This window comes from Monomorium pharaonis, chromosome 11 (assembly GCF_013373865.1).
Source record: "Monomorium pharaonis isolate MP-MQ-018 chromosome 11, ASM1337386v2, whole genome shotgun sequence".
Classification (NCBI taxonomy): Eukaryota; Metazoa; Arthropoda; class Insecta; order Hymenoptera; family Formicidae; genus Monomorium; species Monomorium pharaonis.
In genome coordinates this window covers 4,057,340-4,073,900 of record NC_050477.1, presented here as the reverse complement: position 1 = coordinate 4,073,900, position 16,561 = coordinate 4,057,340, and the positions used below count along the sequence as shown (strand labels likewise).

The 16,561-nt window shown below is 41.9% G+C and overlaps 1 protein-coding gene across 5 annotated transcripts; it reads right to left on the bottom strand.

Moving 5' to 3' along the window:
- Positions 1 to 62: 62 nt before the first annotated feature.
- Positions 63 to 15,962, bottom strand: LOC105830884 (putative metabolite transport protein HI_1104). 5 transcript variants are annotated; one of them, XM_028191611.2, is made up of 12 exons: positions 15,790 to 15,962; positions 14,342 to 14,520; positions 14,010 to 14,211; positions 4,805 to 4,921; positions 4,231 to 4,354; positions 3,635 to 3,787; positions 3,436 to 3,546; positions 3,150 to 3,312; positions 2,303 to 2,501; positions 1,571 to 1,849; positions 1,090 to 1,287; positions 63 to 833 (listed from the first exon to the last, which is right to left on the bottom strand). In XM_028191611.2, the coding sequence occupies exons 2-12, from the start codon at positions 14,432 to 14,434 to the stop codon at positions 643 to 645; spliced, it is 1,830 nt and encodes a 609-aa protein (XP_028047412.2). In that variant the 5' UTR covers positions 14,435 to 14,520; positions 15,790 to 15,962; the 3' UTR covers positions 63 to 642. The 5 variants fall into 5 exon arrangements, with proteins under 5 accessions (XP_028047412.2, XP_036149402.1, XP_036149401.1 ...); XM_036293509.1 differs by lacking the exons at positions 14,010 to 14,211; positions 14,342 to 14,520; positions 15,790 to 15,962 and adding exons at positions 10,557 to 10,692; positions 10,806 to 12,689 and having other exon boundaries at positions 643 to 833; XM_036293508.1 differs by lacking the exons at positions 14,010 to 14,211; positions 14,342 to 14,520 and having other exon boundaries at positions 643 to 833.
- Positions 15,963 to 16,561: the final 599 nt, after the last annotated feature.

Sequence of the window (16,561 nt, the reverse complement as noted above, 5' to 3'; positions counted from 1 at the left end):
CACTTAAATCTCCATCTCCTGATGCTCCCGAAAGGCGCAGACCGTAAAATTGCCGTCTTAAATTCTTTCAGCAGACTAAGATTTATTTTTGTTTTAATTTCCTTTTTTTTTATATATATAAAAGCGTACATACATCTGTTCCCTTTGCTACCGACGATTCTATTTTAAGAACGCAGAACGCATCTCGAAGATCGTTCACTGAGCTTTTCGTAAACTTCTTTATCAAAAGTCTTACGTAATCCGACGTAATGCGCGCGCGAATGTTTTGCAACGTTTGCCGCGCTCAAACAAAACAGAGCTCTCAATTATCGCAGTCGTCGCTTGGTAAATCGCGCCCTCGTACAATTTCGCAAGCTGGCCCTGGCTCGGCACGAGGAACTTTAACCCATTAACGTGCGATTGATGAAAAATGAAAAAAAAATAAGTAATCACAAATACGTCTGGTATTTTTCCACGGCAGAGAGTGACATAAATTGGATCAATGTGTCTATCGTTGACGACGGGGGATCAATCTTCCTGTAACGAATGTCCGATTGTCGATTAATGGGTTAGTGCCAATCTTTAGCTACGGGACCTAGTCCAACAGCTCGAGCACGAAACACTATTTACGTTACACTCTTTGAATCAAGAGCCTCTTCCAGCTCATAATCGAGACTGCTCGTAGATCGGCGGCCGGGCCGGAAACGGCGGCAACTGCAACGCTGGCAATTGGCCATCGTCGTTAGTAAATGTGTTATTGTCGTATGCCGGCGGAGGAGCTTCCTTGTCCACTTTTCTCTCCGCCTCCGCGGGACCGTCCATTAGGAACATGGTGAGGAAGAACAGGATGGCACCTACGTAAAAAAAAGTATCACGACATCGTCGTCCGACTACGCGCTGCTCTCTTCCGTGATTAAAGCTTTGCGAGAACCAATTTAGCGGTCGTTTGATTCGCCAATGTTATGTATATGACAGTAATGTTGAGAATTGATTTTATAAAAAGTTACCGAAATACTTGTATAAAAAGCCGAACGACATGAGCAACTGCAAACGCGCGAAACAATTGTGACAATAACAATAAGAATTAGTTTTTCATTTCCTGTTACTTACTGAGGCCGTAAAAGCCGGCGTAATAAATATACAGCGATTCTCGGAAACCGATGGCCATTCTGGTGGGCTCGACGAGAATTGGTAAGTTTCCGCCGATGTTATTCATGACGAACAGGAAAACGCCGACGGTGGTCGATCGCAAATTCAGAGGTACGATCTCGACCACAACGGCGAATACTATTCCGAACCACATTTCGGCTGCGAACAAAAATATGATTAGTTCATTGAATTCAAAGGCGAATACTATATAAAATATGAATCGATTTAATACAATAATAATTTAAACCTTGACCATTTAAGCGTAATTACACAAATAAATGAGGAATCGTCTGTTTATAAAACTGAAAATGTACTTGAGGTCTAATAATAAAATAATAATAAACACCAAGATCCTGTAGAAGATGGTTCTTCGTTTATTTGTGTGATACTAAGATTTTATGGACTATGGATTTAGAACTTTCGGTTCCATGCTGCGCCTTACCGAAAAAATAGGAAACTCCCAGCGTGATCATGGCCCAGAGAGGATCAAAGTACACCGAACCGAATGCTCCAGGCGTCGCGATTATCTGGCTGATCGCCAGACACGCAACACGCGAACGAATTCCCATTTTCGCCACGAATTTGTCGCTGATTATCCCGCCGACCACAACGCCGATACTACCGATGACGATCGTGACGGCGAAAAGCCACCAGCCGAGATCGTAGTCCGGAAAGTAGTCTCTATAGTACAGATCGCAATTGTAGGCGAAGCACATACCGCCTGAAAAGGAAAGCGACAATTTAATCCTGTTTGCGGTACGCGCGATTCGAAAAAGATTGTGATATAGATTGGAAGTGGAATATCGCTCGATTAAAGAGGGAAATGAATTTGCTAAGCAGAATTTTTTAAAAGACCGAAAATAGACTTTTCTTGTTCCGTGCGAATTTGTGGATTTTGTTTTGATAAATCAAATAATTTAGATAATTAAAAATTAAATTCAATTCTATTTTACATGAAATAAGTTTAATTACCGCGTAGATTTTTTTTATCCTTCTTTAAGTTCGAGATTCGAACGCAGGTTTCATTAAACAAAGTGTGTGTGTATTTTAGAGAAAGAAAATAGTGAGTGTCACGGCGAAACGAATTTGCCGTATTAGTGCAAACTCGATTAGATCGAGTGATGTACCCTCGATATGTATTTCAATCCTTTCGCATCAAGGTATTGCCCTTTACCGCAATGTCTGATGCTGGCGGCGAGGCATAAGAGAATAATGCGCGGTTGCAGTAACACTTTCCAAATTGATGCTCGCGCCCCGTCGCCGGTAGCTTCCTCGCCGATCGTCTTTCTTTCCGGCTCGGTTAGCGTCAGGCCGGTGAAAACGGCGATGATTAAGCCGATCACTCCGGCTCCGTAATAACAGACCCTCCAGCCCTGCCAATTAACAGCTCGATCTGATTATGTTAATTCTCAATCGTTTCTGTATCGCTCGTTCGCTACAACGACACAACACAAGAAAAGTTGCATTTGCAAAAGTACAGATCCTTAGAATTCTTATTATTGATAGAACATCGATTAAATTTCTAAAATTGAGAAGAACAATAGGAAAAGAAAATTTTGCTTCAAAAGTGTCACAAGTAAAAAACGATTAATTTAATTTTTTTTAAATTTATTTTTATAATAGATGCAAATTAGAGTAACCACCAAATAAGGATTTAATAAAGATTTTATGATTCAAAATATTCAAACTCATTTTTTGGAAAATCGTGTTTTCTGAGCCATGCCATCATAGCAAATGAGCGACATCTTGATGTTAAGTTGACGTTTAATTTATCGCGCTACCAATATTATTTGCGTCAGTGTTCAATCTTTTAATCTCAAAATTTTAAATGTTGTTAGAAAGGCAATTCACTATAATTCATAATGACCTTCGTGTTGTATTTTCCTTCCGCGCGGAAACGATCTGGGAATGTGTATCGAACAATTATTCGCCGGAAACAAACGCAAGAGAGAAAGAGAGAGAGAGAGAGAGAGAGAGACTAATACAAAAGTAGACAATGTGTGGGTCGGATATTAGCTCACCAGACCCCAAATGTTCAGTTCGGGTATGTAGCGGCCGACCGGAAAGGCGATGCCGTAACCGCCATAAATGCCCCAATTGAAAATGGACATGACGAGACCCCGTTGTTCTTCCGGGAACCAGTCTGACAGAAGCCCGGTCGCCAGAGGATTGCATCCTGCCTCCCTGCAACGTTTCGCTTGGATTTTAATCTAAATATTAACGCGATCGATCCAAAAACCCGGAACGGCGAACGAATTGGTGGAAAATGGAAGCGGAAGCGCCGTCGCGAATACCACCGGAACTTACCCCGCCGCCTGGACCATTCGCAGAATAACGAGCTGCCAGTATTCGGTCACGGCACCGCTTAGGACGATTGCGACGCTGAACACCAGAGTGCAGATCGTCAGCAGTCTCACTCTGAAACGGGAGGAAACGAACGGATTAAGGACGGCGAAGGTTCCTCCGGCCTTTACAAGTGCAATTTACGTTGATTCGATCGGTCTACCTGTTATATCTGTCGGCCGCGACGCCGAGGATAATACCGACGATCGTGAAAACCGCAATGAAGCTGGGCCCCGCCAAGATTTGATAGTCCAGGCCGAGGCCGTTGTAATTCCACTCGCAGTAATAGGATCCGTTCAGTTTCAGGGATCGGCAGCTGTGGCAACAGAGATGGCATTGTACGAGCGAAAGCCAGCGCGATGACGAGCGCTATAGCGTGCTGCGGAAGAAGAACCTCGCGATCGATTTGCCCGCGTGCAGATTACGCGAGGATTCCTCTCGTGAATCACGCGAAAAATTACCCGCGGCAATTAGCAGCAGTTTCTTTTTTCCCCCTCCGGAACGTTAACGACGTTCTCCGGATATCAATTTCTGCGTTGAGTCGCGTGAGTCGTCTCTCGCGGAAGGATATATCTCGTTTCTTTATCGACGCGTGACTCGGTGGTATTAAGCCGCTACGCGATGAATCAATCATCCGCAAGGAAACCGTGTCGTCGCGGGAGGAAATGACAATCTGAGCTAATTGCGCTTACAGTTACGCGCGATTCTCTCAGCGCGACACCTTTCTGGAGCAGGTGGCGGATTAAACGAGGGACTTACTGCGTGAAATTCTTCGCGGTCTCGCATTGCACCGGCAGCTCAGCCACCGTCAGCGTCGTCGAATTAAATTGGCAGGCTATGTCGCCGTAGTGCAGGTCCTCGGCGATCGCCTTGCTCGTTACACCTTGCCGGGGAAACCGATTGCCGTTATTTCAGTAAGGAAAGAAAAAAAGGAAGAAGCAGACACGTCGCAAGAAAACAACGTTCTCAAGTTAATGACACGTGCACGAAAACAACAATTTTGCTGAAGCTAATTTAAAAATTTACCCAGATATACGGATCTCAATGTGATTCCGTTGGATTCTCGAGGTTGCTGGAGTGTTCAAATTTTTGCGCAGCATTATTATTATCGTGCTCGAGCGTCCGATGTAATTATTTTGTTGGTGTAATAAAGCTATTTTCAGATTTACATCTAGCATAAACTTCACAAACAAGAGATCAAATTCTGATGAACGAAACGCGATCGCTCGAGATTGATGCGCACGGGTTAGATACGTCAGCTGAATTAGATTAATCGTGATACATGAAATACGATGAAGAAACGTCGCGCCAAGAAGTTGGGACCGACACTTACCTATCAGGTAGTGGCCCAATTCTCCCAGGACATAGCCGACCGACACTATTGCCAACGCGTAAGGCTTGTAGAGGAACGACAGTTTTTGCATCACCGAGCGTAGCATCCTTGCTTGATCTGAAAAACGGGTATAAATCAAGAGGAATCATCCTTTCCTGCTCGTCGTGCGTTTCCAAGATTACGTAATTAGCGTGCGACGACGGGCGAATTACAATTGTCGGCGCAAGGTAGCCAGCCGTCGCGCGCGCAATCGACGCTTTTGTCCGCGAGCTTTGTATCGCTCGGATAGAATGCGGATAAACGCGCGTGATGCACGCGTGCACATGATAAATTACGATAGATTGAATTACGAGATATCCCCCACGGTGGCGTCTTCAAGCGCGCGCCTGGCCTGGGAATTGTATTTTTTAAGAATTCCCATAGCGAGAGAGACCGTCGGTTGATGTATGCTATACCAGTCAAGTTGGGTTTCTAATGTACTCCTTTCTTAGAACGCTATTACATCTAATCTTTTCAGAAGAGAACAATGTTATGTACCATTGATCGCCGACAGGGGGGCTCTTGTTATTCATTTGATGAACATATACGAGGGATGCCTGTCACGTGCGATCATCGGCGAGACGGGTATGCCGCACGATCGCGCGAATCGCGAATCGGAAACGGCGGACGGGAAGACTGCCGTTACGAAACTGTTTTCATTATTCACGATCGATCGGCACGGCAGCGTTTCAATATCCTGGCCGAGGTAACGGCCACGTCGGTCACAGTACCGTGCCCGGCGATTCGCTCAAGGTCTCTCCTCTTTTCATCGCCGGTGCGATTTGCGTATAATGCAATTGCCGCCGCGAGAGCGGCGCACGTTGCGGCGGCACGTTGCCGACCCTAAAAGTAAGCGAGTGACGTGAGCGAGTTTCGCGTGACCGGACGCGGATCCGCGACACAAAATGGAGAACGGTCTAATCGAATGCAGATCTTTCCACGTACACCTTGTAAGAAATAATCGCCGTCCCGTCTTAGGAGGACCTTTGCCAAAATAGTGCCACGAAACGTAGTTAAATTTATTTCATTTATACAGGCTGTCCGGAAATTTGCAAATCAAAATGCAGCACAGCGAGGAAATTCTCGAATAGTTAAAAATAATTGTTTCTCAATTTTTATTTCAAGTTTACTTTAGTTTTGGAGGTATAGGCATTAGTCAGTCACAAATTATGCTTGACAGTGGCATGTCCGTGCGGTAATTGTGACCGCATGACAGGTGACCGTCTCTAAACGTAATCTGTGATTGATTAGCCTTTGTATCTCAAAGACTGCTTGAAATAAACATTTACAAATAATTACTTTACTTAACTTTTGAAAAGTTTTTGACATTTTAAATTTCAAGATATCATGCATATATATATATATTTTTAGTTTGGATATATATGTGTAAAATGTAATATATAGCTTATTAATTGACGATTTAATTTAACATAACGCGCGTATGCAAATTGAGCAAATGCAGTTGTACAAACGGAGTATTTAACGAGAGATGTACATACGATAAATATTGAAATACGTTAAGGACTTTGCGCTCCGTCGAAGATTTATATAGTTTCTTTACGTCATCGTGGCGCGCTTTGCGACAGCTTTACTGTCTTCTTAAAGAATCAATGACGAAAAGCGAGGAACAGACGGCGAGTGTGCTCTCCGCACGTGTCGCGACGCGAAATTCCGCACAACAGAAATTACACGATCGTCATCGTTATCGTATATTTTTTTATGTCGACGTCGTCTTTTATCGCACGCGCACGCGTTTCGTCTTCGTCCGAGGAGGAGCGGAATAGGGAGAGAAATAGCGTAATTATGACAGCGCGGATTGAAAAGCTCGTATTTTCTTTTCTCTTTACACACGCGAGAAGCTTAAGGCACTAGTCTCGTGCCGGATTACCTTGAACCAAAATCGTTGAGATGGAACGAAAATTATCATTCATATACATCGTTAATATTAGAACGCTTGTCACAACACACAACGCTGATGACGATAAAACACGTTTTAAGAGATAAAAAAAGAAACATTAGGTCAGCCACGTTCATTAATCGTTGACCCTTAATAAATCTGTGTACATGTTGTTTTTAGACTCTCGCGTTTGTTTTGCAATTAATTTTTATTACTTTTATAAGTATATAAAAATTTATCAGTTAGTCTTACATATATTTTTTAACACGTCTAAAAAATATTTTGCATGGTAATTATTTTTAGAAAATTGTATATAAATATTATCATGTTATGTAACTGATTATAGTTAACAAAACTGAAAATGTATAAATGCTTTTGTATAAAAATTTATAATTTTGAGACAAAAGTGACTGTGGTAAAAATACTTTTATATCTTAAAGTTGATATTTTAAACTGTAAAAAAAGTTTAAGCATAGGTTTAAGTGCGTTTTAAAAAGTCGAGTTATTTAGTAACTTCAGAATGTAATATGCACAAATGGGTATAAGTCAAAGATATATTTGCTTTCTAAATAACGTATTTTTTTTTACTGCTATAGCATTCAAAAACTTAAAACTATTAATTTAATTATAAGAAACATTTTTTAATATTATTTATAACATGCAAGTATAATAGCGATGTTTTCGCATTTTAGCTCGAAAATATCGCTTAATAAGTTTAATTTTTTTTAATAGTTTGCGAAATTTATTCAATATAAATGAATTAAAAGTAAAAGAAAATAAAAATTTTTAGAAAACACAAGCAGAGTCATTTTATATACGGTAGAATCATTTGTGAACTAAGGGACTTTATAAAACGACCTGAAGAAAGGACATTTTTTAGGTGCATTGGGTCATTTTAATTTGTCCAAATTGTGTGTGTACAGTGTTAATTTCCGTGCAATAGTAGTTTTTTAATAATAATTATTTTACTTTAAATTCAAGTTGATTTGATTAAATTACGTAAGGCGAATGAGACGAAGACAAAGGTGACGGAGCTACTAAACGAGAACGTCATAGGCAATCGATCTGAGACAAAAACCGTCGCGCTTCACTTGACTGACAAAGCGGCGAACGTGAAAAGATGATAAAGGTATTTTTGAAGAAACGGGAGATCGACGAGGGAGCCGTGACCGTTCGCCTGTCCTCGAATGGCACGAGCATTTCGATACCGAACAACGAAGAAAAAGCGATTAGACACGCCCGAGGAATACGACGTTCGTCGATTTCCGTGGTTAGCCGATGATCGATGGCGTCTAATGCCAAGGTGTAAACTTGACAATGAGATGTCAATCCACATATCAGCGACATGTCTCGAAATGTCTTTGCGTTAACAGCGTATACGAGTTACAGTTTTTCGCGGACGGTCTCGGTCAAATCTGGCGAGAACCGCCTCTGTCAGCAACGAAGCCCGCTGATGCATGGAAGCATTGCGAATCTGTAATTCAATCCGTTGTAATTACACGCGCGAACGGTGCGCTGATACAGCCGACGATAAGCAAGCGAAGCATAGTTATTTGCCTTACTCAATGGGAATAGTTGATATCCGTCTCGGCGATTTGTCGTCGTCGGATTGCGGCGATCGAAGGGCGCGACTACGTGTGCGGTTTACCTGCCCCGATCGTCGCGCGCTGAAAGGCGAGGCTCGCAGGGACCGCGAGACGGAAGTTATCGGCGGGGATTATTACTATTATGATTTATTAATGTAAAAAATCCTTGGGCACGGTCGCGCGCGCGACGGACGATAGATCGCGTCGTAAACAGCGTCGTAATGAGTGGGTGTATTACATGAAATTATGCATTGTATCTTTTCGCGGCATCTTTCCGCGACGCGAATAAAGTCATGGTAATAAAAGGTATATGTCGATACGAGCGCGGTGATTCTTTCACGGGAAAAAATATCTTGGACGATACGCCAGAGTTGCAGCCTGCTACGAGTTTTAACAATTATAATTTAAAGATTTGATAGTTTAATCAAGAAATTAATCTGTCTCCGAGCAATTATCGGTATGCTCATTGGACGAATTTTTTGCTACAATAAAAATTACTGAAGTAACAAAGTTCCTTTATTACTGTGGTATAACCGTTAATTTCACTCAGCTGTAAAACTTTGATACTTTAACGTAGAAAATTGGCTATCCGTATATTACTATTGAAATAGTTAATAAAGGTGTCTTAATAATCGATTAATAATATCACCTTGTTTAACGTTAATGATACATCGTAAAATATTATTTATCGATCGGTGAGGACGATATAATTTTTCACGGCTTTTTTTTACTTTTTTTTAAATTATAGCTAATTATATCTTGTATTTGTGCGAATCATTCGTCGTTTAGAAATCTTACTAAGTGTCTCCGTTTTTTTACAGTTTGATGAGCAGCGCAACGTATAATTAAATATACAATTAATCTTCATTGCGCGAGATTACTGTTGTTACTGTCGCGCTCATTATCGTATTATTGAACATTACACGTGCATGCACGATTAGCGACGAAATTCGTACAAGTATATTTTCAAGGAGATAAGACTGACGAATCTTAACGCCATTTGCACCACACTCTGATTAACTTAGGCTGTTTTCCAGCTAGATACACAGACGACACAGTGTAACACTGTGTCCATTAGTGTGAGAAAGAACATATCAGTGTGTCTCACTCACACTAATGGACACAGCGTTACACTGTGTCGTCTATGTACCTAGCTGGAAAACAGCCTTAATCGTTGATTAGTCCATTGGAATTGATCAATCGCATTTGTTAATTTCGCTTAACAATAAATACAATTGGTCAATTCCAATGGACTAATCAACGATTAAGTTAATCAGAGTTTGGTGCAAGTGACCCTTATTGCCGAGAAACGAGATTGTGATCTGCTAGTCGTAGCTTACTTTTGATCGTTTCTTGTAATTAAAATCTTTAAGACCGAACGAGTTTCAAAAGCTCGGTTTTTTTCACGCCTCAAAAAATTGAATTTATTTTATTATTATTTACAGAACCTCTAATTTCTTTTAAAAGGGTGTCAAAGTGGCACAATAAAGCGATCAAAAGTCTGATGCCAGATTTAAGACTTCGACTTAATTGCTTTTCGATGCTTATCGTCACGATGGGCTCTGAGATTTGAAAAACGGTTGACGTTTGACATAAAAGTCAAACTTTGATTGCTTTTCAAAGATAGCTTCTCGCATTATAGAAAATTACGAAGCAGAAAAATAATAGAATGTACGATGTTACGATATCTCAAGGGGGGAATGACTGTAATTTACGTCATAAAATATAACTTGTATCCATATTACGCAGAAGTGCTATTAGTTAGCGTTACATCAATGCCAATTAAAAGGAGGGTTAATGATAGATAAAAATCGTTCCGCACCGTAATGACGTGCGGAACGGATGGGGCGCAACGAAAAACTCTTTATTGTTAATAAATGACCGGGTAATTGCACGTTCGTGGAAAATACTCGATAGATTCCAGATAAAATCCAATCGTCGTCTCTATTATTTCATGGTTATAGATAGACGTGAAACGCGCCGCTTCAAAAAAAATTCTGGAAAAAATACACAGAGACGGAAAAAGTTGTTAATTTGACTAAAATTTTCAACTCGATTAAATTTCCTTAGTCCAAGTATTCGCGCATTTAACTTAAATGCATAAAGTACTTGTGCTTTAATTCAAATGTTTATCTATTTAATACATGTAAATTAAAATATTTGAACTGAGGAAATTTTAATGAAGCTCGGAAAAATTTAATCAAATTAACTCCGCGTGATCGCCGGATACCTTTTTGCTTTCTGACATAGCATCGTAAATTCGTTCGCGGTGGTTCGTCTTTACTTGACTCCGGCACTTTTCACACAACATCCCACTGTATTATGTGCACTGTGCGCTCACGCGTTGCCGGCAATTAGCGCAGGAACTGAAAAAAAAAAAAGGAGGAGCACGTCAAGGCGAAACGGCGCACGCGCATCCTGCTCGATTAACCGCGCGAACAGAGCATCGAAGGACTGCGGACAATAAACAGCGAATTACGTGTGATTACGGGCGATTATAATGCGAGACTTGTGTACGAACTGCTCGCGTATCTCGCATCTCGATTCCGTTCCGGGACGATGAAGCGAGACGACGACGACGGCGGTCCGCCGTGATCCGCGAAGCCGCGTTTCCGCGCGCTTCCCTCGCGGGGGAAATCTCGCGATTTGCGCGGCGATTTTCGTGGGTATACATATTTTTATGTTGCCGACGTTTCACACTCGGCTCTCCCTTTCGATACATTATTTATATACATCGCCTCGGGAGGAGAGTTCGCGCGCCGTCGCCGCCGATCGATTAAAAGCCATTCGCCGTCTCGCTTTCCCCGGCAGGGAGGGAAAAGGGCTACAGCAGCTACCCGTGTTTTCCAACCGATTGGATCTAATGATTTTTTCCAGCGTCACCCGGGAGAAAGAGAGAGATTCCGCGGAGCGGCGGACATCGTCGCGTCCTATCCGCCGCCTCTGTACGGGAGATGCGTTCCGCGAAGCGTGCAAAGCCGCGCTCTTACGAGTCTCCGCCGGCGACCTTTCTTCGGTGAAAGTTTTATAGTATAAGCGAGAGTATAAACGAAAAATATACACATACTCGTCCGACGTTGTCGGCGATTAAATTGCCGCGCGTCCCGGCTCCCCCGATAGCGTGATCCGATTCTCGCGTTTTTTTTCTTCCCTCTCTTTAATCTAAATAAAATAAAACTTAATTGCATAAAGTAAAAACGTATGCATTCCGCAAATAGCCGCATGGTATACGCACGGTCCCGTAATCACGTAATCGCAATTAGAGGCGAGATACGGGAGCGGAAAAAACTGGAGTAGGCAGGCGGAATGGTCGTTACGAATGAATATCAATTAACAAGCCATTTAAAGGCTTATTAGATTCTCGTATCTAATAAACATATGTAATTATCTATGAAGCTGCTTGCAGCGCATTTATTCGCTGATTCATAGTCGCACGTACGAAACGTGCGGAATTGAATGGACTTACGCGATGTATATTTATCACTCGCGATTATTCGATTAGTTGCGAACAATTTATCGATTATTACTTCGTTTTTGTATTCTTGCTTTGCCTATTTTTAGCGATATTGTTATTCTGAAGGTCTGTGATTGTATGTTTTCGAAAAATATCGCACACGAAATTTTCTTAATGCATGTATATTGTAAATTTTCGTATCGTTTTCATAGGTGTTATAAATTCGAGAACAGGCTCCCTGGATGTGTGCAACATTTGCAAGACAAAATACAGACTTAGAAACACGTCACATGAAGCTATACGGCTATGATGATAGAAACGCGTACCTAATAAATCTATCGTGACTCTCGATACGTTCCGCGGAGTTATTGACAGAGCGGTCGCGGGAGGGTTTTAATTAGAGACCTGTGCTAAGTAGAAGGCTGAACGGACTTTATGGGCGTAGAACGTGCGTCGGCATCCCAGATTGGATGCGGATCTAACGGGCCTCCGAGGCATATCGCGAGTTACGAGCCCCGCAAATAGCGCGTAACAGCAGAGGTGGAATAGCAGCGGAGGCGATAAACACCGCACGCATTAATTAATTAATCGCCGGCATTATTTAATTAATCACAGAGATTGCGCGATCGAGGAGCGAGAGTCGGGAACGAGTCGCATTCCAATTACCTGGAGCGAGAGTAATTTTTGTTATTCTAATTTATGTGCTATCTAGGATTTTAATTGCAGAATAATTTTCTTCCTTGGGAAAAATTATCAGAAAATGAACCTCATTCCAAGAGATACACAGAAAAGAAATTAGCCTACAATTATAGGCCAATTATAGGTCCATATGTAAGCAAAAATATAAAATCTATTTCAACGAATTTGATAATTTTGAATAAATATAACTCGTTCACACGAAGAAATTTTATATAGTTTTATCGAGGAAAAATGTATTCATTCATTTTTAATTAAAAAATATTGATTTTCATGAGTAGGGAAAAATAATCGAAATACCTTCAAATTAAGACTTAGAAGTTTTTCTATTATTATCATCGAAGTCATATTGTGCTATTTAAATGATTGTTACAATAATTAAAATAAAAATATAACATTTTGCTGAAATTTCAATTTTTAATTTCCTTCGAGAAAATTTTATATTTTTGCTTACGTGTGAGTCAATGATTACTAAATTGATATAAAAAATTTTCTGTGTACATTTTTAATGAAAATAATAAATTTATTTTATATGCTTTCGAAGAGAAAAAATCGAGCAAAACTGTGAACTTAATTATTCATGTACGGACGAATGCATGCGCGGATTTATATTCCCGTCTGTTGACATTCCAAGCGTTTTACAAACAGTGCGGAACAAACTAGGCAGCTGTGCGAACACAATTCTAATGTATTGTATTCGTTGTATTACGTATGCGTCGAGTCCTATGTATTGTCTCGCCTTCATACACGTTCACTCGATACTTTCACCATTCTTTTTCCGCCCCAATTCAATTGTCAAAATCCGGTTTGTCAAACGTACAAAACAATCGTTTCGACTTATTGTCGTTTCTTCAACTAATCAATTTAAAATCGATTTTCCTTTAGTGTGCAATATTAGTGTGACATATCTCATTAGAACATCTGATCGTTCTGTTAGAACGAGTTTTGTCTTCAGAGAATAGAATGGCTTCAAAGAAGCTGAAAGGGAGGTAGTAGTTTGGAAGTGGACTCTGCAACCATACATGGCAATGTGTTAGTAGAAAAGAGCGTGCGACCCAAATCTCTGGAATAAAGCAGATCGAAGAAATATGAAATCCCGTAATATTTTTACTTTAAGCTTCTTTGGGTAAAGCACTTCATCGATTTCTGATACAGTATAAGCCCCTCACTGGCCTCTCAACAAATGGCAAGCAGTCAGGACCTAACTCTCTAAATCGGAATCACTATATTATTCATTGATTTGCTATATTTGTAACTGTGATCGTCAGTGACTACTCAGTGTCTTTCGGTGATTCCGATTCAGAGGGCGGTACTCTCAAGAGAAGAAAGTACATATATATCATAGACATATATATTTCTTCTATTGATATAATTATAAATATAACATTGAAATTAGGAAAATGTCACTAAATCCGATACGTTCTTTTAATCGCTTGTCATTGAAAAGATTGCCGTCTCTAAAATTCTATTGAAAGTTAATGTAAACAGAAAGAGAGAGAGAGAGAAAGAGAGAAAGAATGTGCGTGTACTCACAGATGTATCCCTCGACGAATAAATCCCAAGTTCTCAAACCCAAATAGAAAGAGTCGGTAAGAATCCAACTTCTCGGCACGGGATCGACCGCGTGACGCCGAAGGGAGGTCGGACGAGCGTTCCGGAGGAACCAGGTAAAACGAGAGAACGGTCCCGCGGATCGATCCCTCCGCGTGTAGAAGGGTGGAGCGTCAAATGAGACCTGAGCCGGTGACCAACGTACATTTATAAGAAAGTGTCCAAGGATCGGGGCCTTCCTTCCGTACGTCTAGCGAAGGAAGAAGGGGACAGGATTCGCGATGTAGTGTGTGTAAACATACGTGCAATTATACCTCGCCACGGTGGGAGATCATATTGCCACTACCACCACCGGCAGCAGCAGCAGCAGCAGCAGCAGCACCATCACCACCACCATTAACCATCATCGACGGCGGGGATTACTCTCGATCTTCGATTTTCAAGGTCGGGCCGTGACTTGACCGCTTGCACTTTACTCGTTACATCATCGCCGCTAGAAAACGACGCGCGGAAATAGCGAGAGGGGAGTGGCGGGGGGGAAAAACGTCGCCGTCGCGGAAACGTAACGGCCGGGAGTCCTTCGGAGCGCGAAGTCACGCGCGCGTTGGTGGCAGAAGATGTGTATCATAAGACGTTTCCATCGGATAATTAACGTGGCCGTACTTGGTGACGCTCACGTGAGAATGTAATTATTTCGGAATCCTCTGTATTTGAATGATAATTTATTTCGATACCTTCTTGGGATCCCGACGGCAACATTGGCAACCTGGCTCGTTACCGTCGTGATTTTACTTCGAGCTCGATCCCGCGAAACAGTCCTGCGGCCCCCGAACGATCCCAGAGCGATCTGGGTTCAGGTCGATCGCTAAGGGCACAACGAGAGCGACGCGAGGTGATTAACCCCGCGGCACGAAGTGCGGCACGCACGTACCTAAAGTAACATAGATGTACCTCTGGCATGCGATCGCCGTAACATTGACACAGTTTCCCGTGTGTCACGATCCTTAAACGCGCCTGTGTAATGAACAAAGGTGGTTCGTCGTGGTCTCGCCCTTGAGAGGCGGAAGCGGGAGACGCGCGTGTCCTATTGTCACGATCGTGATCACTGTGTTACTCACTGGCTCTTCAGTGATTTTGATCGTTAACCGGTGACCGTGTGATTCCCCCCCCCCTCTCTCTCTCTCTTTCTTTCTTTCTTTGGGAATAGCTAAATGGGATGACTCCTTTGAGAAGCCCGTCTTTGTTCGCAAGTTTGTTTAGGACTTTGACTTACTGGGAAAAGAATTGTGTTTGTTTACATTCAGTAAACTTTGATCATTGTAGTTCTTTTTTATTAATCTTCTGATACTATGTTATTGCAAAATTATGACAAATATATTTTTTTAATCAGAATTAGTAAAATTTTACTGATTTCAGTGCTATATTAACATGATAGATTCACCATCTCCTGTTGAATCTTTCGATTTTGAGATTATTGAAGGACGATTAGGCAACCAGATGAAGATTTTTTTGTTTATTAAATATTAGCAAAAGTTTAGAATCATGGCACCGAAACATCTGAATGAATTCAAAAGGTTTGCTTGCGACAATGCTTTAACGACTGTCGAGCCATTCTTCCGATTATCGAATTATCGAGTAGAAAAAAGTAAAAGAAAGAACGTTAGTGCTCTCGTTAGGCAAATATTGGACTCATCTGATTGCTCATAACTTTCCGCTCGTGGTTTGAACAGCGTACGTGATGGTCTTCTCTTTCCTCCCTTACCGATTCAATTAATTTCGACGTGACGCGATGTAACGCGAATATCCTGCCTTCAGCTTCGCGCTCGATTCTCTCCCTCGTTGTGGAACGTTGAGACAGGTAACGCGTGACAGGTGCAACAATCGACGTTACCGTCGACGGCGCTCGCGACAGAATCGGAAGATGTGACTGTACGCTCGCGACGCGTCCATACATTGTGGAAGGCCGCTGGATTCGCGAGCGGGAAACCTTCGTCCGCGCAGCGGCGCGGGTAATTAGTGGCTCGGAGACACTGATTACGGGAACTAATATCGTTTCACGGGCGACCCCGACCTGATTTTTAACGAGCGACATGGGATTTCGATGCCAATTAATTCCGAACTCGCGGACGCTCTTTGTCTCGGAAACGGAGCGCTCTCGTCGAGCGAGCGTTGCCATTAAACGCGCCTACACTCAGGATAAATACTCTACATTCCGCAATGCAATTGCAACGAGTTTTGCACCGTTACTCCCCCCTTCCGCCAATTGCAATTCTCGGGCGTAACCATAATATATTATAAATTTGCAAAAACGTGGCCGTGCGCGCTGACGGCTTTCGTGTCGGAAAAAACATTTAACAAAAAACATTTAACTTGACAGATTGTTTCTCTGATAATCGCATTAATAATCGGCTCTACGACCGATATTCATAGTCGAGTCTTGTTTCAAGACCGTCTCGAAATAACGTCTTAAGATACTAGTACAGCTCTGTGATTGGTTGATGACATCTTACGACAGTACTTAAGACGGTCTTAAA

Excerpts from the sequence above, each read along its gene's own strand:
- LOC105830884 (XM_028191611.2), bottom strand. The coding sequence starts at position 14,434 with ATGATGGTTAATGGTGGTGGTGATGGTGCTGCTGCTGCTGCTGCTGCT. Across the intron at positions 1,288-1,570 it reads GGGAGTTTCCTATTTTTTCG|CCGAAATGTGGTTCGGAATA; the intron begins GTAAGGCGCAGC and ends TTTTGTTCGCAG. Across the intron at positions 834-1,089 it reads CGCCGGCTTTTACGGCCTCA|GTGCCATCCTGTTCTTCCTC; the intron begins GTAAGTAACAGG and ends TTTTTTACGTAG.